The sequence below is a fragment of the Chlorocebus sabaeus genome, chromosome X, assembly GCF_047675955.1.
Source record: "Chlorocebus sabaeus isolate Y175 chromosome X, mChlSab1.0.hap1, whole genome shotgun sequence".
NCBI lineage: Eukaryota > Metazoa > Chordata > Mammalia > Primates > Cercopithecidae > Chlorocebus > Chlorocebus sabaeus.
In genome coordinates, this window is record NC_132933.1 from 82055644 (window position 1) to 82077937 (window position 22294).

At 39.9% G+C, this 22294-nt stretch overlaps 1 protein-coding gene and 1 pseudogene across 2 annotated transcripts in view; one reads left to right on the plus strand and one right to left on the minus strand.

Annotated features, from left to right (window-relative positions):
* The window catches only part of TEX11 (testis expressed 11), a 348904-nt gene that overhangs the window by 48690 nt on the left and 277920 nt on the right, over positions 1–22294 (plus strand). For both annotated transcript variants that reach the window (XM_007992000.3, XM_037988900.2), the window contains 3 exons: positions 3065–3144; positions 12074–12154; positions 12249–12368. In XM_007992000.3, coding sequence (XP_007990191.1) covers positions 3065–3144; positions 12074–12154; positions 12249–12368 — 281 coding nt within the window. The remainder of the gene's footprint in view (positions 1–3064; positions 3145–12073; positions 12155–12248; positions 12369–22294) is intronic.
* LOC103232139 (WASH complex subunit 3 pseudogene) lies at positions 6240–6807 on the minus strand (annotated as a pseudogene).

Consider the following 22294-nt stretch of genomic DNA (forward strand, 5'->3'; position numbering starts at 1 on the left):
CTTGGATAATCTGATGATTATGTGTCTTGGGGTTGCTCTTCTTGAGGAGTATCTTAGTGGTGTTCTCCATATTTCCTGAATTTGAATGTTAGCCTGTCTTGCCAGGTTGGGGAAGTTCTCCTGGATAATATCCTGAATTGTGTTTTTCAACTTGGTTCCATTCTCCCCATCACTTTCAGGTGCACCAATCAATCGTACGTTTGGTCTTTTCACATAGTCCCATATTTCTTGGAGGCTTCGTTTGTTCCTTTTCACTCTTTTTTCTCTAATCTTGTCTTTATGCCTTATTTCAGTAAGTTGATCTTCAGTCTCTGACATCCTTTCTTCTGCTTGATTGATTTGGCTGTTGATACTTGTATATGCTTCACGAAGTTCTCCTGCTGTTTTTCAGCTCATCAGTTCATTTATGTTCCCCTCTAAACTGGTTATTCTAGTTAGCAGTTCCTGTAACCTTTTATCAAGGTTCTTAGTTTCCTTGCATTGGATAGAACATGCTCCTTTAGCTCAGAGGAATATGTTATACCCACCTTCTGAAGCCTACTTCTGTCAATTTGTCAAACTCATTCTCTGTCCAGTTTTGTGCCCTTGCTGGAGAGGAGTTGCAATCATTTTGAGGGGAAGAGGCATTCTGGTTTTGGGAATTTTCAACATTTTTGCACTGGTTTTTCCTCATCTTTGTGGATTTATCTACCTTTTTGATCTTTGAGGCTGGTGACCTTTGGATGGGGTTTTTGTGTGGGGGTCCTTTTTATTGATGTTGATGTTGTTGCTTTCCGTTTGTTAGTTTTTCTTCTAAGAGTCAGGCCCCTCTTCTGCAGGTCTGCTGCAGTTTGCTGGAGGTCCACTACAGACCCTGTTCACCTGGTTATCACCAGTGGAAGCTACAGAACAGCAAAGATTGCTGCCTGCTCCTTCCTCTGGAAGCTTTGTCCCAGAGGGGCACCAGCCTGATGCCAGCTGGAACTCTTCTGTATGAGGTTTTTCTAGATCCCTGTTGGGAGGTCTCTTCCAGTCAGGAGGCACGGGGGTCAGGGACCCACTTGAGGAGGCAGTCTGTCCCTTGGCAGAGCTTGAGTGCTGTGCTGGGAGAATCCTCCTTGTCTGGATCAGCTGCTCTCTTCAGAGCCGACAGGCAGGAAAGTTTAAGTTCACTGAAGCTGTGCCCACAGATGCCCCTTCCTCCAGGTGCTCTGTCCCAGGGTGATGGGAGTTTTATCTATAAGACCCTGACTGGGGCTGCTGCCTTTCTTTCAGAGATGCCTTGCCCAGTGAGGAGGAATCTAGAGAGGCAGTCTGGCCACAGCTGCTTTGTCACACTGTGTTGAGTTCCGCCCAGTCCAAACTTCACCTTTTCTTCTTCTTCTTTTTTTTTTTTTTTGAGTTGGAGTTGGAGTTGGAGTTGTGTTCTTATTGCCCAGGCTGGAGTGCAATGGCATGATCTCAGCTCAATGCAACTTCCGCCTCCCAGGTTGAAAAGATTCTCCTGCCTCAGTCTCTCTAGTAGCTGGGATTGCAGGCATGCACCACCACTCCCGGCTAGTTTTTTTTTTTTTTTTTTCCTATTTTTACTAGAGACGTGGTTACACCTTGTTGGTCAGGCTGGTCTTGAACTCCTGAGCTCAGGTGATTTACCCACATCAGCCTCTTAAAGTGTTGGGATTATAGGTGTGAGCCACTGTGTCCAGCCAAAAAGAAACACTTTCAAAAGTTTTCAAAACTGGAAATTCAAGTTAGTATAAATATACGATTAGTAATTATTTTACCAAAAGTGTTTTTTAGAACAAATTAATTTTGTTAAGTGATGAATAGATTTTACACTTTATGATGGGCAATAGAAATCTGACCATTTCAATTACCCTGTAATTTCTGCTAGGCAAATCTCTTTTTCAAAGGACTATTAATTAGAAGTGGTGTTAGCATAGGTAGAATGGCTGCTGACATCTAACATAAAGGTAACTAGTTCATTTATTTGTGAAGCTGTTTTTAAAAACTTGAATATGTTTTATGCTGAAATAAACTAGAGAAATAAAGAGGTTATAATTATTCAAATTTCCCTATTTTCAAAGAAAATGAGCTATATAATGAAGTTGTCTGTATTTTCTAAATTTACTTTAAGAACTGTTATGACATCTACAGAAAAGAGTATGTTTAGGCCAGTTGTGGTGGCTCACACCTGTAATCCCAGCACTTTGGGAGGCTGAGGTGGGAGGATTTCTTGGGCCCAGGAATTTGAGGCTACAGCGAGCTATGATCATGCCACTGTATTCTAGCTTGGGCGAGTGACAGAGCGAGACCCCCTCTCTACAGAAAAAAATTATATATATATATTTAGAAAGTTTCACGTTTTAGGAGAAAAATAAAAAACTATTCTGATGTCCAGAGATTTTGTCAGATGTCGAATAGCTTTAGGTCAATTGAATTTAGAATTATTTTTCTGTTAACATGGTATACACAAGAGCATCATGTGGAATCAGGTATTTTTAGTGAGTCTTTGGGACTTAAGGCTTTAAGAAATTAAAATTTAAGTATTAAATATCTCTCTGGGCTGGGCACAGTGGCTCACACCTGTAATCCCAGCACTTTGGGAGGCCAAGGCGGGTGGATCACCAGAGGTCAGGAGTTCGAGACCTGAGTCCCCATCTCTACTAAAAATACAAAAATCAGCTGGGCGTGGTGGCGCACGCCTGTAATCCCAGCTACGCGGGAGGCTGAGGCAGGGGAATCACTGGAACCCGGGAGGTGGAGGCTGTGGTGAGCCAAGATCACACGTCACTGCACTCCAGCCTGGGCGACAGAGTGAGACTCTGTCTCAAAAATAAATAAATAAATAAATAAATAAATAAATAAATAAATAAATCTCTTACTGAAGCATTCAGTAAATGATCCATTTAATAAATTTCAGGTCATTTACTTTTGAAAACTGAGTTTTTAAAAAGGCTTTTACAATTTTTATTTTTAATAACAACAAAACTGGCTTCCTTTCAATCATCTTTTATCTTTATTGGTATATATAAAAGGAGAATGAATGTTTTGTGTTTATCATTGCCTAATTACTTTTTTGCAGTACATTATGTTGCTTGCAAGTTGCTGAGTATGTGTGAAGCCTCATTTGCCTCAGAACAAGGTATTCAACGACTGATTATGGTAAGTCTTAATTTAGGAGAAAGTGGAGATGAAATGAGATGGTTGTTACTTCTATGAAAATGGTTAAAGTTAGTGTGAAACTGGAAGGGGGCTGAATCTTTTAGTGCTATCCTTTTTTGGTGGTGTTCCTTTTATAATGATATATTTACTACAGTTAAAGTTCTCAGAATACTGTACTTATTATAGTGGTTCAATGAACCAAATACTGAACTTATAATTCTGGGTTGATGATTTATTTTTTACTTTTCTCACCTCTAACTTGATAGAGTAACTGTTTCTTCATCTAAGGGAATGGTAATACTCAGTTCTAAATGAGTTTTTCAAATGAAAAATTTGAAGCACTAAGTAAATAAGGAAAAGAGTACAGGATTTGAAGTCTGAAGACCTAGGTTAGGTCTGCCACTGACTAGCTATGTGACATTGGAAGATTACTTAGTTTTCTCATTTGTAAAATGAAAATGGTAATATCTACGTTAGAGTGTTATAGAGTTAAAATTAGAGTTTTTGTGAAAAATGCTTTGTAAACTATAAAATGTATGCGTAAGTACATAGTGGTAGAATTTGTCCATGTAAAATGCTATGACAACAGCCTGATAAATCCTGTATCATATATAATATGATAAAACTGAGTTGAACTCAGGGTTCACCTTGCGTGTTTTCCTTATTTCAAAGATTGTAGCCACTCCAGTGCCTTCACACAGTTATAGTTTCTCCAGCTTTTAGGGTTGTTTAGAGTGGGACAGTCAGTTTGAATTGAGCTATTCCATCATGGCTGAAAGTGGAAGTCTTCCTCTTACATTTCTGTTATTTAGAAGATTAAAAAAAAATTTTTATTTTGAGAAGGAGTCACCCTGGCTGGAATGCAGTGGTGTGATCTGAGCTCACTGCAACCTCCATCTCCTAGGTTCAAGCAATTCTCCTGCCTCAGCCTCCTGAGTAGCTGGGATTACAGGCATGCGCCACCACGCCTGGCTAATTTTTGTATTTTTGGTAGAGACAGGGTTTCACCATGTTGGCCAGGCTGGTCTTGAACTCCTGACCTCAAGTGATCTGCCCACCTCGGCCTCCCAAAGTGCTGGGATTACAGGCGTGAGCCACTGCGCCCGGCCTAAAAGATTAATTTTGTAAACATTTATTTCCACCCCCCAAAATACAAATGTATGTTTATGTAAAATTAAGTTGTTCAGAAAAGTAATTAAAGTAATAAAAAGTGATTTTCTGCTCCATCCCTCTCTATCTGTTCTCTCTCTCTCTTTTTTTTTTTGGACAGGATCTCACTCTGTAGCCCAGACTGGAGTGCAATGGCATGATCTCAGCTCACTGCAGCCTCCACCTCTCGGGTTCAAGTGGTTCTCCTGCCTCAGCTTCCCGAGTAACTGGGATTACAGGTGTGCCACCATGTCAGGCTAATTTTTTTTTTTTTTTTTTTTAAGTAGAGACAGGGTTTCACCATGTTGGCCAGGCTGGTCTCGAACTCCTGACCTCAAGTGATCCACCTGCCTAAGCCTCCCAAAGTGCTGGGATTACAAGAGTGAGACACCGCACCCAGCCTTATCTGTTCTCTTGCTCCTTAGGGCAAATACATTTTTTTAGTGGAAAAATATTTTTCCCAGTGTTTTAAAACATTTTATTTTATAAAAGCTCAGACATATATAAAACAGGTAAGATAGTACAGTGATTCCCCCCATTTACCCATCACTCAGTTAGAGTAATCATCAACTCATAGCCACTCTTGTTTCTTCTATATCTCCTCGACTAGCAAACCCCTGGCCCCACTGCATTATTTTTATTATTTTTAATGTTTTTTTGAGATAGAGTCTTGCTGTGTCACCCTGGCTGGAGTGCAGTGGCATGATTTCTGCTCACTGTAACCCCTGCCTCCTGGGTTCAGGTGATTCTCCTGCCTCAGCCTCCTGAGTAGCTGGAATTACGGGCACCCACCACCACACCCGGCTGATTTTTGTATTTTTAGTAGAGATGGGGTTACACCATGTTGGCCAGGCTGGTCACGAACTCCTGATCTCAGGTGATCCGCCCACCTTGGCCTCTCAAAGTTTTGGGATTATAGGCGTGAGCCACCACTGCGCCTGACCAACCCACTGGATTATTTTTAAGCAAATTCAAAATGTATAATTTTGCCCATAAATATTTCAGTATGTGTTTCTAAAAGACAATGTATTTCTTTTTCAGCTTGTAATGCTTAATTTTTTAAAACATAGAGGAAACTTGGTGGTGTATACATGGCCATTTGATGTTTTTAGAACTAGGAGAGTTCAATCTCTTATAGAATGTAAATGTACCCCAACACATTTATTTATTTATTTATTTTCTATTTTCCCACAAATTATTGGGGTATAGGTGGTATTTGGTTACGTAAGTTCTTTTTTTTTTTTTCTTGAGATGGAGTCTCACTCTGTCGCCCAGGCTGGAGTGCAGTGGCATGATCTTGGCTCACTGCAACCTCTGCCACCCGGGTTCAAGCAATTCTCCTGCTTCAGCCTCCTGAGAAGCTGGGATTACAGGCGCCTGCCACTGCACCTGGTGAATTTTTGTATTTTTAGTAGAGATGGAGTTTCACCATCTTGGCCAGGCTGGTCTTGAACTCCTGACCTCGTGATCCACCTACCTTGGCCTCCCAAAGTGCTGGGATTACAGGCATGAGCCACTGCGTCCGTCCATGAGTAAGTTCTTTAGTGGTGATTTGTGAGATTTTGGTGCACCCATCACCCGAGCAGTATACAAGACATCATATTTATAGTCTTTTATCCCTTGCCCCACTCCCACTCTTCCCTCCAAATCCCCGAAGTCCATTGTATCATTGTTATGTCTTTGCATCCTCATAGCTTAGCTCCCACATGTCAGTGAGAACATAAGATGTTTGGTTTTCCATTCCTGAGTTACTTCACTTAGAATAATAGTCTCCAATCTCATCCAGGTCACTGTAAATGCTGTTAATTATTCCTTTTTATGGCTGCATAGTATTCAGTTGTATATATATACCACAGTTTTTTATCCACTTGTTGATTGATGGGCATTTGGGTTGGTTCCATGATTTTGCAATATGCATGCACATGTAATTCTTATCAAAATTAAGCTTAGTCACTAAAAGAAGATTTGCTATCTGAACTTTGTTCTGCAGTTTTTTCACTTTTGCCATCAGGCACTGGAGTATCTGATGTCTCAAGAAGATCTGGGTCTAGTCCTTCTGATATCATTTTGTTTCTTATTGCCATCACTGGTACACTCACTTGAACCATTTTGAGATATATGACATATCTTGAATCTTTAGCTACAGTTATTTCCTGCTAATACTTGACTTTCCTGTGGTCCAGAGTCTTATGTACTGTCCTGCTGTTATTACCCTGAGGTGACTTCAGAACGTGATCCATTTGTGACATTAGTGGCACTTTAAGGAGATACTTCAAATGTGCCATCATCTAGGCCTGGTATAGATGACAACTTTGCATCTACAATATAATTTTCTGGATAAAAAGATAAAGGTTTGCCAGTTTTTCCTCACTAAATGTAGAAGAGCAGTTAAGGAACTATACAGTGTGCACCACAATTTGGTTTAGAAAAGTCACCATTCTTTTCTGTTGAATAACTGGCACCTTGATCAAGTCTATGCCTGACTCCAACGAGAGGAAGCCCATCTTTATCCATCTCCTCAGCAGGCAGGGGACCCAGGACTCACCCATGAACTCCTACCAGATGGGGCCTGCCCAACCCTGTAATTGTGTCCCAATGCTTCCCCACGTCCCCCAAGACAATGTATTTTTATATTCAACGAACCCAGTTCACTTTATCACACTTGATAAAACCTAACAAAGATTTCCCCAAATCAAATATCTAGTCCTCCCACCCCCTCTCCAATTGGTTTCTTAAAATCAGGACCAAAGATAATCCATACTTTGTATTTTGTTAATATGTCTGTTTTAATGAAACTACATGTTTTCTTCTCTTTTTTTTTTTTTTTTTTTTTTTTTTTAAATCTGTTGAACAGATTTATTTGTTGAAGAAATGAGGTTGTCCTATAGAGTTTTCTAAATTCTGGGTTCTGGTGCATCCTCATGGTGTCACTTAATAGTCCATTGTTTCCTCTAACCCTTGTTTTCTATAAACTGATAATTAGATCTACAACCTTGTTCTGATTCAGGTTTGATATTTGTCAGAATGATTTATAGGCAGTATGTTTCTGAATCCTTGGATTCAACCAATCATGGATTGAAAATATTACCAAAAAGTCTTATAAAGATAACAATACAATAAAAAAATACAAATAAAAATACAGTATAACAACTATTCACATAGCATTTATATTATATTAAATCATCTAGAGATGATTTATAGTACATGGGAGGATGTGTATAGGTTATATGCAAATATTACACCATTTCATGTAAGGGATTATATAATGTATTTTTATATTATATATAAATATATATTATATTAAAATATAAAATATTTTAAAACATGTACAAAATTCATATAAAGTATGTGTTCAAATATAAGCAGGCAAGTATATACTCGTATCTCCCCTCATTCCCCCATTTTCTTAGATAAATGGTAACATTCCATATATACTCTTCTTCACCTGATTTTTTGTTGTTGTTGTTGTTGTTTTTGTTTTGTTTTGTTTTAGATGGAGTCTCGCTCAGTCACCCAGGCTGGAGTGCAGTGGCATGATTTCGACTCACTGCAACCTCCGCCTCCCGGGTTCGAGTGATTCTCCTGCCTCAGCCTCCCGAGTAGCTGGGATTACAAGCACCTGCCACCATGCCCGGCTAATTTTTTTGTATTTTTAATAGAGATGGGGTTTCACCATATTGGCCAGGCTGGTCTCGAACTCCTGACCTTGTGATCCACCCGCCTCGGCCTCCCAAAGTGCTGGGATTACAGGCATGAGCTACCGCGCCCGGCCTCTTCACCTGATTTTTTTCCCCCTAATTTAACATTATATCCTAGAGATTACTCCATAGAAATATGTAGAAATATTCCTTATTTTTTCTCATCTGACAAAGGGCTAATATCCAGAATCTACAAAGAACTCAAACAAATTTACAAGAAAAAAACAACCCCATCAAAAAGTGGGCAAGGGATATGAACAGACATTTCTCAAAAGAAGACATGCATACAGCCAACAGACACATGAAAAAATGCTCATCATCACTGGCCATCAGAGAAATGCAAATCAAAACCACAATGAGATACCATCTCACACCAGTTAGAATGGCAATCATTAAAAAGTCAGGAAACAACAGGTGCTGGAGAGGATGTGGAGAAATAGGAACACTTTTACACTGTTGGTGGGATTGTAAACTAGTTCAACCATTATGGAAAACAGTATGGCGATTCCTCAAAGATCTAGAACTAGTTGTACCATATGACCCAGCCATCCCATTACTGGGTATATACCCAAAGGATTATAAATCATGCTGCTATAAAGACACATGCACACGTATGTTCATTGCGGCACTATTCACAATAGCAAAGACTTGGAATCAACCCAAATGTCCATCAGTGACAGACTGGATTAAGAAAATGTGGCACACATACACCATGGAATACTATGCAGCCATAAAAAGGGATGAGTCTGTGTCCTTTGTAGGGACATGGATGCAGCCGGAAACCATCATTCTCAGCAAACTGTCACAAGAACGGAAAACCAAACACCGCATGTTCTCACTCATAGGTGAGAACTGAACAATGAGAACTCTTGGACTCGGGAAGGGGAACATCACACACTGGGGCCTATTATGGGGAGGGGGGAAGGGTGGATTGCATTGGGAGTTATACCTGATGTAAAGGATGAGTTGATGGGTGCTGACGAATTGATGGGTGCAGCACATCAACATGGCACAAGTATACATATGTAACAAACCTGCACATTATGCACATGTACCCTAGAACTTAAAGTATAATAATAATAAAAAGAAATATTCCTTATTTTTAATACCTGTATTTCAGTTGCTGTATGTACCTTATTACGTTCAACCAGCCTCCCTTGATAGACATTTGGGTGCTGCAATGAATTGCCTTGTGGATATGTCTTAGCCACTTTTAAGGCTATTACTGTAACCATTTCTGTTTCCACTCTCACGGTTCTCTCTATGTATCTTAGTTACATGCTTGTATCACTGTATTGGTTTGGGAGGGCTGCCATAACAAAATATCACAGGTTGGTTGGCTTAAACAACAGATATTTATTTTCTCACAGTTTTGAAGGCTAGAAGTTCAAGATCAAGGTATCAGCAGGTTTGATTTCTTCTGAGTACTCTTTCCTTGGCTTGTGGATGTCCACCTTTTTGCTGTGTCCTCTCACACGGCCTTTCCTCTGTGTGTGCGCATTCTTTGTGTCCATTTGTGTGTCCAAATTTCCTCTGGTTATAAGGATATCAGTTAGATGAAATTAGGGCCTGCCCTAATGACCTCATTTTAATGCAATCCTTTCTTAAAGCCCCTATCTATAAATACAGTTACATTCTGAGGTGTTGGAGGTTAGGGCTACAGTGTAGGATTTTGAAGGGACATAATTCTGCTTGTAACAATAGCTAATTCTTTTTTTTCTTTCTTTTTTTTTTTTTTTTGAGACAGGGTCTCACTCTGTTGCCCAAGCTGGAGTGCAGTGGCATGATCTCAGCTCACTGCAACCTCCACCTTCAGGGCTCAAGCGATTCTTGTGCCTCAGTCTCCTGAGTAACTGGGACTACAGGCATGCACCACCACGCCCAGCTAATTTTTTGTATTTTTAGTAGAGATGGGGTTTTGCTGGTTGTTGCCCAAGCTGGTCTCAAATTACTGAGCTCAGGCTATCCACCCGCCTCGGCCTCCCAAAGTGCTAGGGTTACAGACGTGAGCCACTATGCCTGGCCAATAACTAATTATTGATTTGTCAGCTTTATTTATGATCTATTTATTTGCTATTATAATGGATGAGGATTTATCTCATATTATATCATGTTACCTCCACCATCCTCTCTCAATTTTTGTTAATTATATTATACTATTTTAAATTTATCTGTTGGCTGTCTTTTAAAACTTTCAATTGTATATATTTTATATACACACACATATAATTTTTTGTATATATGTATGTATTTTAAAAGTATACTTTTTTTGAGATAGGATCTTGCTCTGTCACCCAGGCTAGAGTTCAATGGCGCGATCTTGGCTCACTGCAACCTTGGCACCCTGGGCTTAAGCGATCTTCCCATCTCAGCCTCCCAAGTAGCTGGGACCACAGGTGCGCACCACCATGCCCAGCTAATTTTTTTGTATTTTTAGTAGAGATGGGGGGGGTCTCACCGTGTTGCCCAGGCTGGTCTCGAACTCCTGAGCTTAAGAAATCCATCCACCTCAGCCTCCCAAAGTGCTGGGATTACAGGCATGAGCCACGGTGCCTGGCCTAAAATTATATATATATATAATAAAAAATTATTATATATAATATATATATTATATATATAATATATATATAATAAATTATATATATATAAAATAAAAAAAATATATATATATATATATTTTTTGAGACAGAGTCTCATTGCCTGTCGTCCAGGATGGAGTGCAGTGGCGTGATCATGGCTCACTGCAGCCTTCACCTCCCAGGCTCAAGCAATCTTCCTGCCTCAGCCTCCCTAGTAGCTGAGACCACAGGTGTGCACCACCATGCCCAACTAATTTTTAAATTTTTTGTAGAGACAGGGTCTTGCTATATTATGTTGCTCAGGCCGGTCTCGAATTCCTGGCCTGAAGTTATCCTTTCACCTCAGCCTCACAAAGGGCTAGGATTACAGGCGTGAGCCACACCATGCTCAGCCCAAGTCATGTATTTAAACTTTTCTTTCTTTTTTTAAAAAAAATCAGATTTGGAGTTTATCTCTTTACTTGCTACTTTGTGAGGATATTTCCATTCTTTCTATCTCTCTTTCCCTTTAACCTTCCACCTTCTGTCACCTCTAACATTTGCATTTTTAGCTTTGTTGATCTCAAATAATGAAAACTGAAAAGGCATGTTATTGATTGTGACTATTATTTAACTCTGTGGATTATAATTTTATATCTCTGTATGTTTCCATCTGCTAGCTCTCTCAATTCTATTTTCTCAGATATTCTGTTGTTGAGTGTGATGTCCTTTCATGGCATTGGTTTCCCTCAATTGTTTGGTAATTCTTGCTCATATTTGATTTGAAATTCTGTGATGATCTATGAATATGGTGTCACACTGTGTACTATAACCTGAATCCAGTGACTGATGAAGAGGTAGGACTGGATATTTTTCATTAACTTGTGTTGTCAGCCACCTAGAACTCTGTTTCTGTCCAGCCAAAGTAATTGTACTCTCTGTTCCTTTCTGGAAAGGAGGGAGGAAGATCCTTTCTTGGGGAGGCCTACTGCCTGATGTTCCTACTGTTCACATCCAGGGCTGTTTCCACATTTTGCATTTTTGTGCATGTTGGGATATCTACCAGTTACAATACTGTGAGCTCCTTCAGTGAGACTGAATGTAAAGGTACTTAATAAACATTTGTTGGATTAATCCAAATTTTATTGCAGATGGAATTAAAAACTAGAACTCCAGTAGTCTAATGCTTATCATATACCTTTCTTCAAGTATGTGAAGCATTAAGTTTTTCAAAACTTTCTCTTCCTAAGTTACCTCAATGTTTTCTTTTAATATTTCCTCAGAAGATGTGTTTTTAAGTCTATTAATTTCTGCTATTATTTTTGTCTTTATGACCATTTCTCTTAAATTGTGGAGTTCAAAGTAGAACACAGAACTCTAACAAATGCTAACTGTTGCTTTTTGTTTTCTGTGAGTTACATGACTGAATATGGACAGAGGATTCAGTATTTTCTCCAGTATTCCCCAACCAATTTGGTGGAGGTATGAATTTTTTAAAATTATTTTCTAATTTCTCTCTTCTAGATGAATATAAGAATAGGAAGAGAATGGTTGGATGTTGGAAATTTTCTAATCGCTGATGAATGTTTTCAAGCTGCTGTGGCCGTAAGTTACCATTGATTTTTAGCTGAGGCAATTATTAGTAGTAACATCTGTGGTTATTGTCATTGTTACATTGTACTGTGGTTTTATTTTTCAGAGTCTGGAGCAATTATACATCAAATTAATTCAAAGGAGCTCCCCTGAGGCTGACTTGATCATGGAGAAGATTACTGTTGAGAGAGACCACTTCAGAGTGCTTTCTTACCAAGCAGAGTCTGTAGGTATCATGGGCACCAGGGTCTTCCAGTGGGGCATTTTTTCCATATGTAAATGTAAAAGAGATGATATATAACCTATTGGAAGAAAGTCAGATGTCACTGGCCTTTTATAGGATATTAATTTGACCTTTTTATCTCTGTTATATCTGAAGGTGATGTTACTATTGCTGATTGGAATCTATGGGGTGGCTAAGGGTGAGAAGACTGATATACAGTTAAACATCATTTTCACCCCCTGCATGTAACACCTGTCATTTATTTATGGCAGCAGTCCCTACTTGAAACACCTGTCTCTGTGACTCTCTCTTACATTCACAGTCTGCCTAAAATATTTGCCTGAAAAGAGCCTTCTCATTTGCAGTTGTTCTGAGTTGTCTATTGATGCTTTCTAAAAGTCTGCTGCGATCACACACTGTTTAAAGTTATATTTTACCTCTGTTTACCTTGTGGATTTCTTTGTCATCATACACTTAGGTGTGCATTTGAGCTATGATGAGTTTGCTTTCTGTTATTACACAATTCTGGAAATGAAAAATCCTCCGCTGGGCATGGTGGCTTGTGCCTGTAATCCCAGCACTTTGGGAGCCTGAAGTGGAAAGATTGCTTGAGCTCAGGAATTGGAGACCAACCTGGGGAGCATAGTAAGACCCCCATCTCTACCAAAAAATAAAAATAAAAAATTAGCCAGGCTTGGTGGTGTGCACCTGTAGTTCTGGCTACTACGGAGTCTGAGGCAGAAAGATCCCTTGAACCCAGGAGTCTGAGGTTAAACTGAGCTATGAGTGAGCTATGACTGTGCCACTGCACTCCAGCCTGAGTGACAGAGCTAGACTCTGTCTCAAAAAACAAACAAAATAACAAGAAAGAAAAGTCCCCTTTTTATTTTTTAACATATTTATTGAGATACAATTCATATACCATAACATTCACCCATTTACACTGTATAATTCAGTAATTTAGTATATTCACAGAATTGTGCAATGTTCACCACAAGCTAAGTTTAAAACATGTTTGTCACCCCAAAAAGAAATCCCCATCAGCATTAGCAGTCATTCCTCATTGCTTCTGACCCTAGCTCTAGCAACCGTGAATTTATTTTCTGTCTCCATAGATATGCCTATTTTTGACATTTCATGTTAATATAATCATGCAATAAGTGGTCTTTTGCGATTAGCTTCTCTCACTTAGCATAATTGTTTTCAAGGTTCATCAGTGTTGTTGCATGTTTCACTGTATGAATATGCCATGTTTTGTTTATCCATTCATCTATTGATGAACATTTGAGTTGTTTCCAATTTTTGTCTATTGTGAATAATTCTAATGTGAACATTCATTTACAGTGTGTGTATGTATGTTTTTAATTTTCTTTGGTATATAACTAGGGGTGGAATTGTTGGGTAGCATGGTAACTCTAAGTCTGTGTTTTTAACCTTTTGAGAAACTGCCAGAATGTTTTCCATAGTGGCTGAACTATTTTATTACACTTCCCCCAGTAGTATCTGAGGGCTCCAATTTCTCTACATCTAAAAAGTTTATAGTTTTAGCACTTACACTTAGATCTGTGGTCCGTTTTAAGTAAATTTTCAGGTATAATGTGAAGTAGAGATCTAACTTCATTCTTTTGCATGTGGCTATTCACTTGTCCCAGTACCATTTGTTGAGAAGACTATTCTTTCCCCATATTGAATGACCTTAGCACCTTTGTCAAAAATCAACTTATTATAAGTGTAAGGGTTTATTTCTGGACTCTTGATTCTATTCCATTGGTCTATATGTCTAGCCTTATGCTGGTACCACACTTGTCTTGATTACTGTAGCTATGTAGTAAGTTTTGAAATTGGGAATTGCAAGTCCTCCAGTTTTGTTCTTTTTAACGTTTGTTTGGACTTTTCTGGGTCCCTTACATTTCCATATGAATGTAAGGATCAGCTTTTCAATTTGTGCACAGAAGCCAGCTGGAATTTTGATAGGGATTGAATTTATAGAACAATTTGGGGGATATTGTTATCTTACGAATATTGTGTTCTGGTCCATGAACCTGGGATGTCTTTTCATTTATTTAGGTTGTTTACTTTTCTCTCATTTATTTATTTTTATCATTTCTTTTTTGTAGAGACGAGGTTTTGCTATGTTTCCCAGGCTGGTATCAAACTCCTGGCCTCAAGCAGTCCTCTCACCTTGGCCTCTCAAAGTGCTAGGATTATAGGTGTGAGCCACCATGCCTGGCCAGACCTATGTGCAGTATTTTTGTCATTCTTTTAGAGACAGGATCTTGCTCTGTTGCCCAGGCTGGAGTAATGTGGCCCAATCATAGCTCACTGCAGCCTCAACCTCCTGGGCTCAGGGGATCCTCCTCCCTCAGCCTCCCGAGTAGGTAGGACTATGGGGGTATGCCACTGTGCCTGGCTAGTTAAAAAAATATATATATATTTTTTGGGTAGAGGTAGGGTTTTACTATGTTGTCTAGGCTTATCTTGAGCTCCTGGGCTCAAGTGATCCTCCCACCTTGCCCTCCCAAACTGCTGGAATTACAGGCATGAGCCACTGCGACTGGCCAGACCTATGTATTTTAATTGTCCACAAGCTCAAACTTAAATCAGTGATGTGATATAGCTGCAAAAAAAGCTAGCACGGTCCTAGGCTATGTTAATAGATACATAGTGTCCACATCTAGGTAGTTAATTCACATTTTGAATATTGTGATAACTTCTAGACATCACATTTTAAAATTACTGGGTTAGTGTACAAAATATATCATATGAAAAATATTTGGAGAATATAGTGATGTTTGTCTCAGAAAAAGAAGACAGTAGGAATGATAGCTCTCTTTGAATATTTTAAGGACTATTGTATTAAAAAGGAATTAAACTCCAAAGGATAGAATGAAGAACAATGGTAGAAATTCTAGGAAGACGAATTGTGGCTTTATGTAAGTAGCTTTTTATCAGTGATAGTAATCGTATAATGGAATAGCTTTCCTGCAAGATTCTAAGTCTGTTTTCACTGGAAAACTGTAAGCAAAGATGTGAGTATCCTAATAATTATACATTGCAGAAGGAATTCCTTCATTTGGTAGGAAATTTGACTACTGTGATCCTTAAGTCCCTTTTAACACCAAGATCCTATGATTTCAGAAGGTCTTGTAGCATTTCTTCAGTGTGGTGGATGTTGATATCTAAATGGCATCTTCTTTATATAGCTGGTTAAAAGTGTTAGTTGTTATAATCAGTAATGAGAACTATATAATTCTTGACTTTGATAAGTGATGACATCTTCAGAAGTTGAAGTGAAGGCTAATTCCTTTTGCTGTAAGTTCATTTTTCGTTTCTAAGACACTCTCACCATTAGAGTTTATGAGTTTTGTTGATACTTGCTTGGGAGAAGACATCTTTAAAATGGCGGTTAATAGTGGTGTTTGATAATGAGTTTTCTCTGTCCTAATAAAGCTCCTGAGAGGCCTTATCTTTTTCTAGGCACCTACCATTTAACCAGTTAGATAATTGCTTTATTATTTATTAAATTATTCAACAGAAAGGAATATCTTCTATGAACAGACTACTATGCTAGGTTTTGTGGAGTAATGCAAACAATCACATATCCTATCCTCAAGGATTATAGTTTAGTTGGTGAGATAAAGGATGCATATACAAGATAGAAAAAATTGGATACTATAATAGTTGTACAGATAAGTGATCTACATGCAGTGTTCAGTGCTGTGTGTGAGTGGAGATATAATATATGGTCATTTTCCTTAAGAAAATTATAAGCTAGTTTGAAAGATAGGCCATGAGTACATGTTCTAAAACTGGAAAAAGGAAAATATTAAGTGCCAAATGAATGACTTAGGTTAGGTGGGACACAGACTTTGTCTAAAGTGGTCACATCACCTTCCTAACAATTGTTAACATTTTATTTTTCCTCAATCCCTATATCCACTTGCAAGGTGAAGGATACTTTTCTGTGTATGCATGTGCCAGATTATTCTTCTGTAATCTTTCAGAATTGTAAAAATAACTATAGATCTTGGTGTTTCTCCTAATTCCCCATTTCCCTTGGTTACTGGCAGTGCCTCTTTCTGCATTGTGCATCATTTGCAGATGCAAGGATCGTGTATTTTGCTTCTGCTGCCTCCCCTATTTAAAGTGAGACCATTTGTAGAAGCTGACAAGGTCACACTGAGGAAGGGGCTATGAGCTTACCTATAAAGACTATGATGGAGGCTATCCTGGAGACACAAGCCAAGTGAAAGCCAGCTTTCTCTATTATATCAAGGACTTTGGTTCACTATCTTTCCTAGTAGCTAAAAAAGTAGTAATGTAAAAAAAAAATTAATCTGCATTGTCAGCTTCTAGCATAGTACATAGCACGTAATAGATATTATGTAAATGTGTGTGGTACAAATGAATCTGCTCTCCCCCTATTATTCCTTTCTGATCTTTTTGCTCCCCCCCCCCCATCCTATCAAAAGAGTGGCAAGTAGTATGTAAAATGTGAAAGACCGAAAAACACTGGTACAGGCAAGTACTACAAGAGTGTAGAAAAGTGGGGAGATTATTGTGGACTGGGTTGTAGGGGAAGACACAGAGGATTTAGAGCATGATTTGAACTTTGAAGGAAGAAACAGACTTAGGAAAGTGGGGAAGAGGGCACAGAATATTCCAGGCAGAGCAAAGGTTTGCACATGAACAAAGTCATATAAGGCAGTAATGTGCATGCCATGTTTAAGGAAGAGTGTGACCAGTTTATATGAAGGAAAGTATTTTGCAAGGGCACGATAAGTGCTAAGTCTGGAGAAGTAAGTAGGGCCAGGTTGTGAAAGCCCAAATATACCTCTTTGAAAAAATACTTTTGATATTTTCCTAAAGGTACTGGGGTAATTGAAAGTGTTTAGGAAGAGGTTTGGTGGCACCTAGGGAAGAGTAACCTGTAATCATGTTTAGACTTGATTGAAAAGTAAACAGGGCTGGGTGCGGTGGCTCAAGCCTGTAATCCCAGCACTTTGGGAGGCCGAGACGGGCGGATCACGAGGTCAGGAGATCGAGACCATCCTGGCTAACATGGTGAAACCCCGTCTCTACTAAAAAATACAAAAAAACTAGCCGGGCGAGGTGGCGGGCGCCTGTAGTCCCAGCTACTCCGGAGGCTGAGGCAGGAGAATGGCGTAAACCCGGGAGGCGGAGCTTGCAGTGAGCTGAGATCCGGCCACTGCACTCCAGCCTGGGCGACAGAGCGAGACTCTGTCTCAAAAAAAAAAAAAAAAAAAGAAAGAAAGAAAAATAAACAGAATCAAGGCATAGTGTAATCATGAACTGGTGAAAGCCTGGACTATAGTAGTACCAATGAGAATGAGAAAGAAGGGACAGATATAGGAGACATATAAAGGAAGCAATCATTTACGCTCAGTGAGAAGGACTTGAACCATTGAATCTTTGGAGGCAGGAAAGGGAGTATAATAAAGCCTGTTAATTCCACAAACATTTACATGTTGTTAGGAGGTGGGAGAGTACGGTCAAAAGTAGAGCAAACACTGCTAGGCATGGTGGCTCACACCTGTAATCCTAGCACTTTGGGAAGCCAAGGTGGGAGGATCATTTGAGGTCAGGAGTTCAAGACCAGCATGGGCAACATAGCTAGACCCTATCTCTGTGAGAAAAGAAAAAGAAAATTAGGCAGGCATGGTGGCACATGGCTGTGGTCTCAGCTTCATGGGAGGCTGAAACAGGAGGATCACAGGTTGAGGCTGCAGTGAGCCATGATCACACTATGGCACTCCAGCCTGGGTGATGGAGTGAATCCCTGTCTTTAAAAAATCAAATTTAATTACATTAAAATTTCAAAAAGCAGAACAAACAAAAAAGAAGGAATACCAGAGATTAAAGAGGACTAGAACAGTGTGGGTCATCCATGAGAAGAGAGCTTGGAGAACAGGATGATCAACAGTGGCCAGTGCGTCAGAGAAATAAAATAAAATGAGGTTGGAATAAACGGCATTGAACCTGATGTTTAGGAAGATGATAGTGACCATAGAAAGCAGTTTCAGTAGTAAGATGTCTCAGTTCATTTCGTATTGCTATAATGGCATACCTGAGGCTGGGTAATTTATTATTTATTTATTTATTTATTTATTTATTTATTTATTTATTTATTTTTTTGAGGCAGAGTCTCGCTCTGTCGCCCAGGCTGGAGTGCAGTGGCCAGATCTCGGCTCACTGCAAGCTTCGCCTCCCGGATTTACGCCATTCTCCTGCCTCAGCCTCCCGAGTAGCTGGGACTACAGGCGCCCGCCACCGCGCCCGCCACCTCGCCCGGCTAGTTTTTTGTATTTTTTAGTAGAGACGGGGTTTCACTGTGTTAGCCAGGATGGTCTCGATTTCCTGACCTTGTGATCCGCCCGTCTCGGCCTCCCAAAGTGCTGGGATTACAGGCTTGAGCCACCGCGCCCGGCCGAGGCTGGGTAATTTATAAAGAAAAGGGATTTATTCTTGCTCATGGTTCCACACGCTGTACAAGAAGCATATGCCAGCATCTGCTTCTGGCCAAGGACCTCAGTAAGCTTTCAGTCATGCCAAAAGTCTAAGGGGGAGCAGGCGTGTCACATGACAAGAGAGGGAAGAAGAGATACAGGGGAGGGTGATACCAGACTCTTTCAAACAATGCCATCTTACAGGAACTACTAGAGCAAGAACAACTCACTGTTACTGTGGGGAGGGAGCCAAGTCATTCATGAGAGATCTGACTCCATGACCTAAACACCTCCCACTGGGCCTTACCTCCAAAATTGGGGCATCACATTCACATTTCTCTCTTTTCTTTCTTCCTTCTTTTTTTTTTTTTTTTGGGGGGGGGGCGGTATTTCTAGTAGAGATGAGGGTTTCCCCATGTTGGCCAGGCTGGTCTCGATCTCCTGGCCTCAAGTGATCTGCCTGCCTTGGCCTCCCAAAGTTCTGGGACTACAGGCATGAGCCACTGCCTAAATACTTAGTCTTTTCTGATGAAATTGGTGGTGGTGTTAACAAATGTGATTTGATTTGATTTGAGTTTTTTTGAGACTGAGTCTCGCTCTGTTGCCCAGGCTGGAGGGCAGTGGTGCCATCTCGGCTCACTGCAACCTCCACCTCCTGGGTTCAAGCGATTCTCCTGCCTCAGCCTCCCGAGTAGCTAGCTGGGACTACAGGCAGCCGCCACCATGCTCAGCTAATTTTTGTATTTTTAGTACAGACGGTGTTTCACCATGTTGACCAGATATGGTCTCGAACTCCTGACCTCGGGTGATCCACCTGCCTCGGCCTCCCAGAGTGCTGGGACTACAGGCATGAGCCACCATGCCTGGCCAACAAATGTGTTTCTAAAAACTTTTAAAAATTTTGAAATAAGCATAGATTTGCAGGAAGCTACAAAAATAGTAAAGAGAGATCTGTGTATCTTTCACCCAGTTTTTCCCCAGTGGTAATATCTTGCTTACATATAGTGCAATATAAAACCAGGAAATAGACATTGATACAATCTACAGACCTTATTTAGATTTCACCAGTTTTATATGAACTCACTTGTGTGTGTTCACGTATGTTTATATAGTTCTGTACAATTTCATCACATGCGTAGGTGTAGATTCATACCACCACAATCAAGATACAGAACAATTTCATTACCACACAGATTCTTTACATAACCCCTTTATAGGGATACCCCTTTCCCGTCATCCAAAACCCAGGCAACCAAAACCTAGTCTCCATCTCTATAATTTTGTCATTTTAAGAACATTGTATAAATGTAATAATATACTATGTAACCATTGGTTGTTCTCACTCAGCATTTTTTTTTTTTTTTTTTTTTGCGATCCATCCTTGTTGTTTTATGTGTTAATAGTTTGTTCTTTTTGTTTGTTTGTTTGTTTTTGAGACAGAGTCTCGCTCTGTCGCCCAGGCTGGAGTGCAGTGGTGTGATCTCAGCTCACTGCAACTACTGCCTCCCGGGTTCAAGCGATTCTCCTGCCTCAGCCTCCCAAGTAGCTGAGATTACAGGCATGTGCCACCACACCTGGCTAATTTTTTTGTAGAGATGGGGTTTTGCCATGTTGGCCAGGCTGGTCTCAAACTCCTGGCCTCAAGTGATCCGTCCACCTCTGCCTACCAAAGTGCTGGGATTACAGGCATGAGTCAACACGCCCAGCCCTGTTCTCTTTTTATTGCTATGTAGAATTCTATGCTATGGATGTACCAATTTGTTTAGCCATTCACCATTGAAAGAATTTGGGTTGTTTCCAATTTTTGGCTATTGTAAATAAGTTGGCATGAACATTTTCATACAGGTTTTTGTGCGGACATAAAGGGTATATTTAGTTTTTTTTTTTTTAGAAACTGCCAACTGTTTTCTAGAGTGGCCATGCCATTTTACATTCTGTGTTTTGTTTGTTTTGTTTTGTTTTGTTTTGTTGTTGAGACAGAGTCTCACTCTGTCACCCAGGCTGGAATGCAGTGGCATGATCTCAGTTCACTGCAACCTCCGCCTCCCAGGCTCAAGTGATTCTCCTGCCTCAGCCTCCCGAGTGGCTGAAACAACAGGTGTGTGCCACCATGCCTGGCTAATTTTTGTATTTTTAGTAGAAATGGGGCTTTGCCATGTTGGCCAGGCTGGTCTCAAACTGCTGACCTCAGGTTATCTGCCCACCTTGGCCTCCCAAAGTGCTGGGATTACAGGCGTGAGCCACTGCAACCGGCCACCATTTAGATTCTTACCAGTAATGTATGAGAGATCCCATTTCTTTGCATCCTTGCCAGCATTTGGTATTGTGACCAATTTTTTTATTGTAGCTATCCTAATAGGTATATAGTGATATCTCAATGTGGTTTTAATTTGCATTTCTCTAATGGCTAATGATGTTGAATATCTTTTCATTTACTTATTTGCCATCTGTATCTCCCTTTAGGCAAAATATCTGTCATTTTTCTTGTCTATTTTCTATTTCGATTGATCGTTTACTGTTCAATTTACGGGATTATTTATATATTCTCGATATGATTCCCTTGTCAGATAAATGTTCGCGAATATTGTCTCATTGCAGCTTGTCTTTTTGTCCTTTTTAATAGGGTCACAGAATACAGTTTTGATAAAGTCCAATTTATTGATTTCTTTTTCTTTTATGGATCATGCTTTCAGTGTCATGTCTCAGACATGACATTCACCTAGCCCTAGGTCTCTTAAATTTCCATTTGAATTTTAAGATCAGCATGTTAATTTCTGCAAAAAAAAAAGCCAACTGGAATTTTAATGGAATTGGATTAAACTTATAGATCAACCTGGGGACTATTGCCATTTTAATATATTGTCTTTTTTTTTTTTTGAGACAGTGTCTCACTCTATTGACCAGGCTGGAGTGCAGTGGTGCCATCTCGGCTCACTGCAACCTCTGCTTCCTGGGTTCAAGCGATTCTCCTGCCTCAGCCTCCTAAGTAGCTGGGATTACAGGCACGTGCCACCATGCCTAGCTACTTTTTGTATTTTTAGTAGAGATGGAGTTTTGCCGTGTTGGCCAGGCTGGTCTCAAACTCCTGGCCTCAGGTGATCAGCCTACCTTGGCCTCCCAAAGTGCTGGGATTACAGGGGTGAGCCACTGGGCCCAGCCCTGATGGTAGTTTTGACTGCCCAAAACGTACACATTTTTAAATACTGACTTACAGTTTATGAAATGCTTTCACATCTGTGATCCCATTTGATCCTCATAAGATCCATCCTGTATTGTAGACATTACTGTCCCTATTTTATAGTTAAGAAAGTAGAACCTCAAAGAGATTGTGACTTATCTAAGTTCACTGAGCCAAGAAGTGGAAAAGCTGGGAATGCAAAGCTCATATTCTTTTCACTACATCAGTATAGGCAGGACATCACTCCACACCTAATGAATCACAGTCTCCAAGTGGTGAGAGCT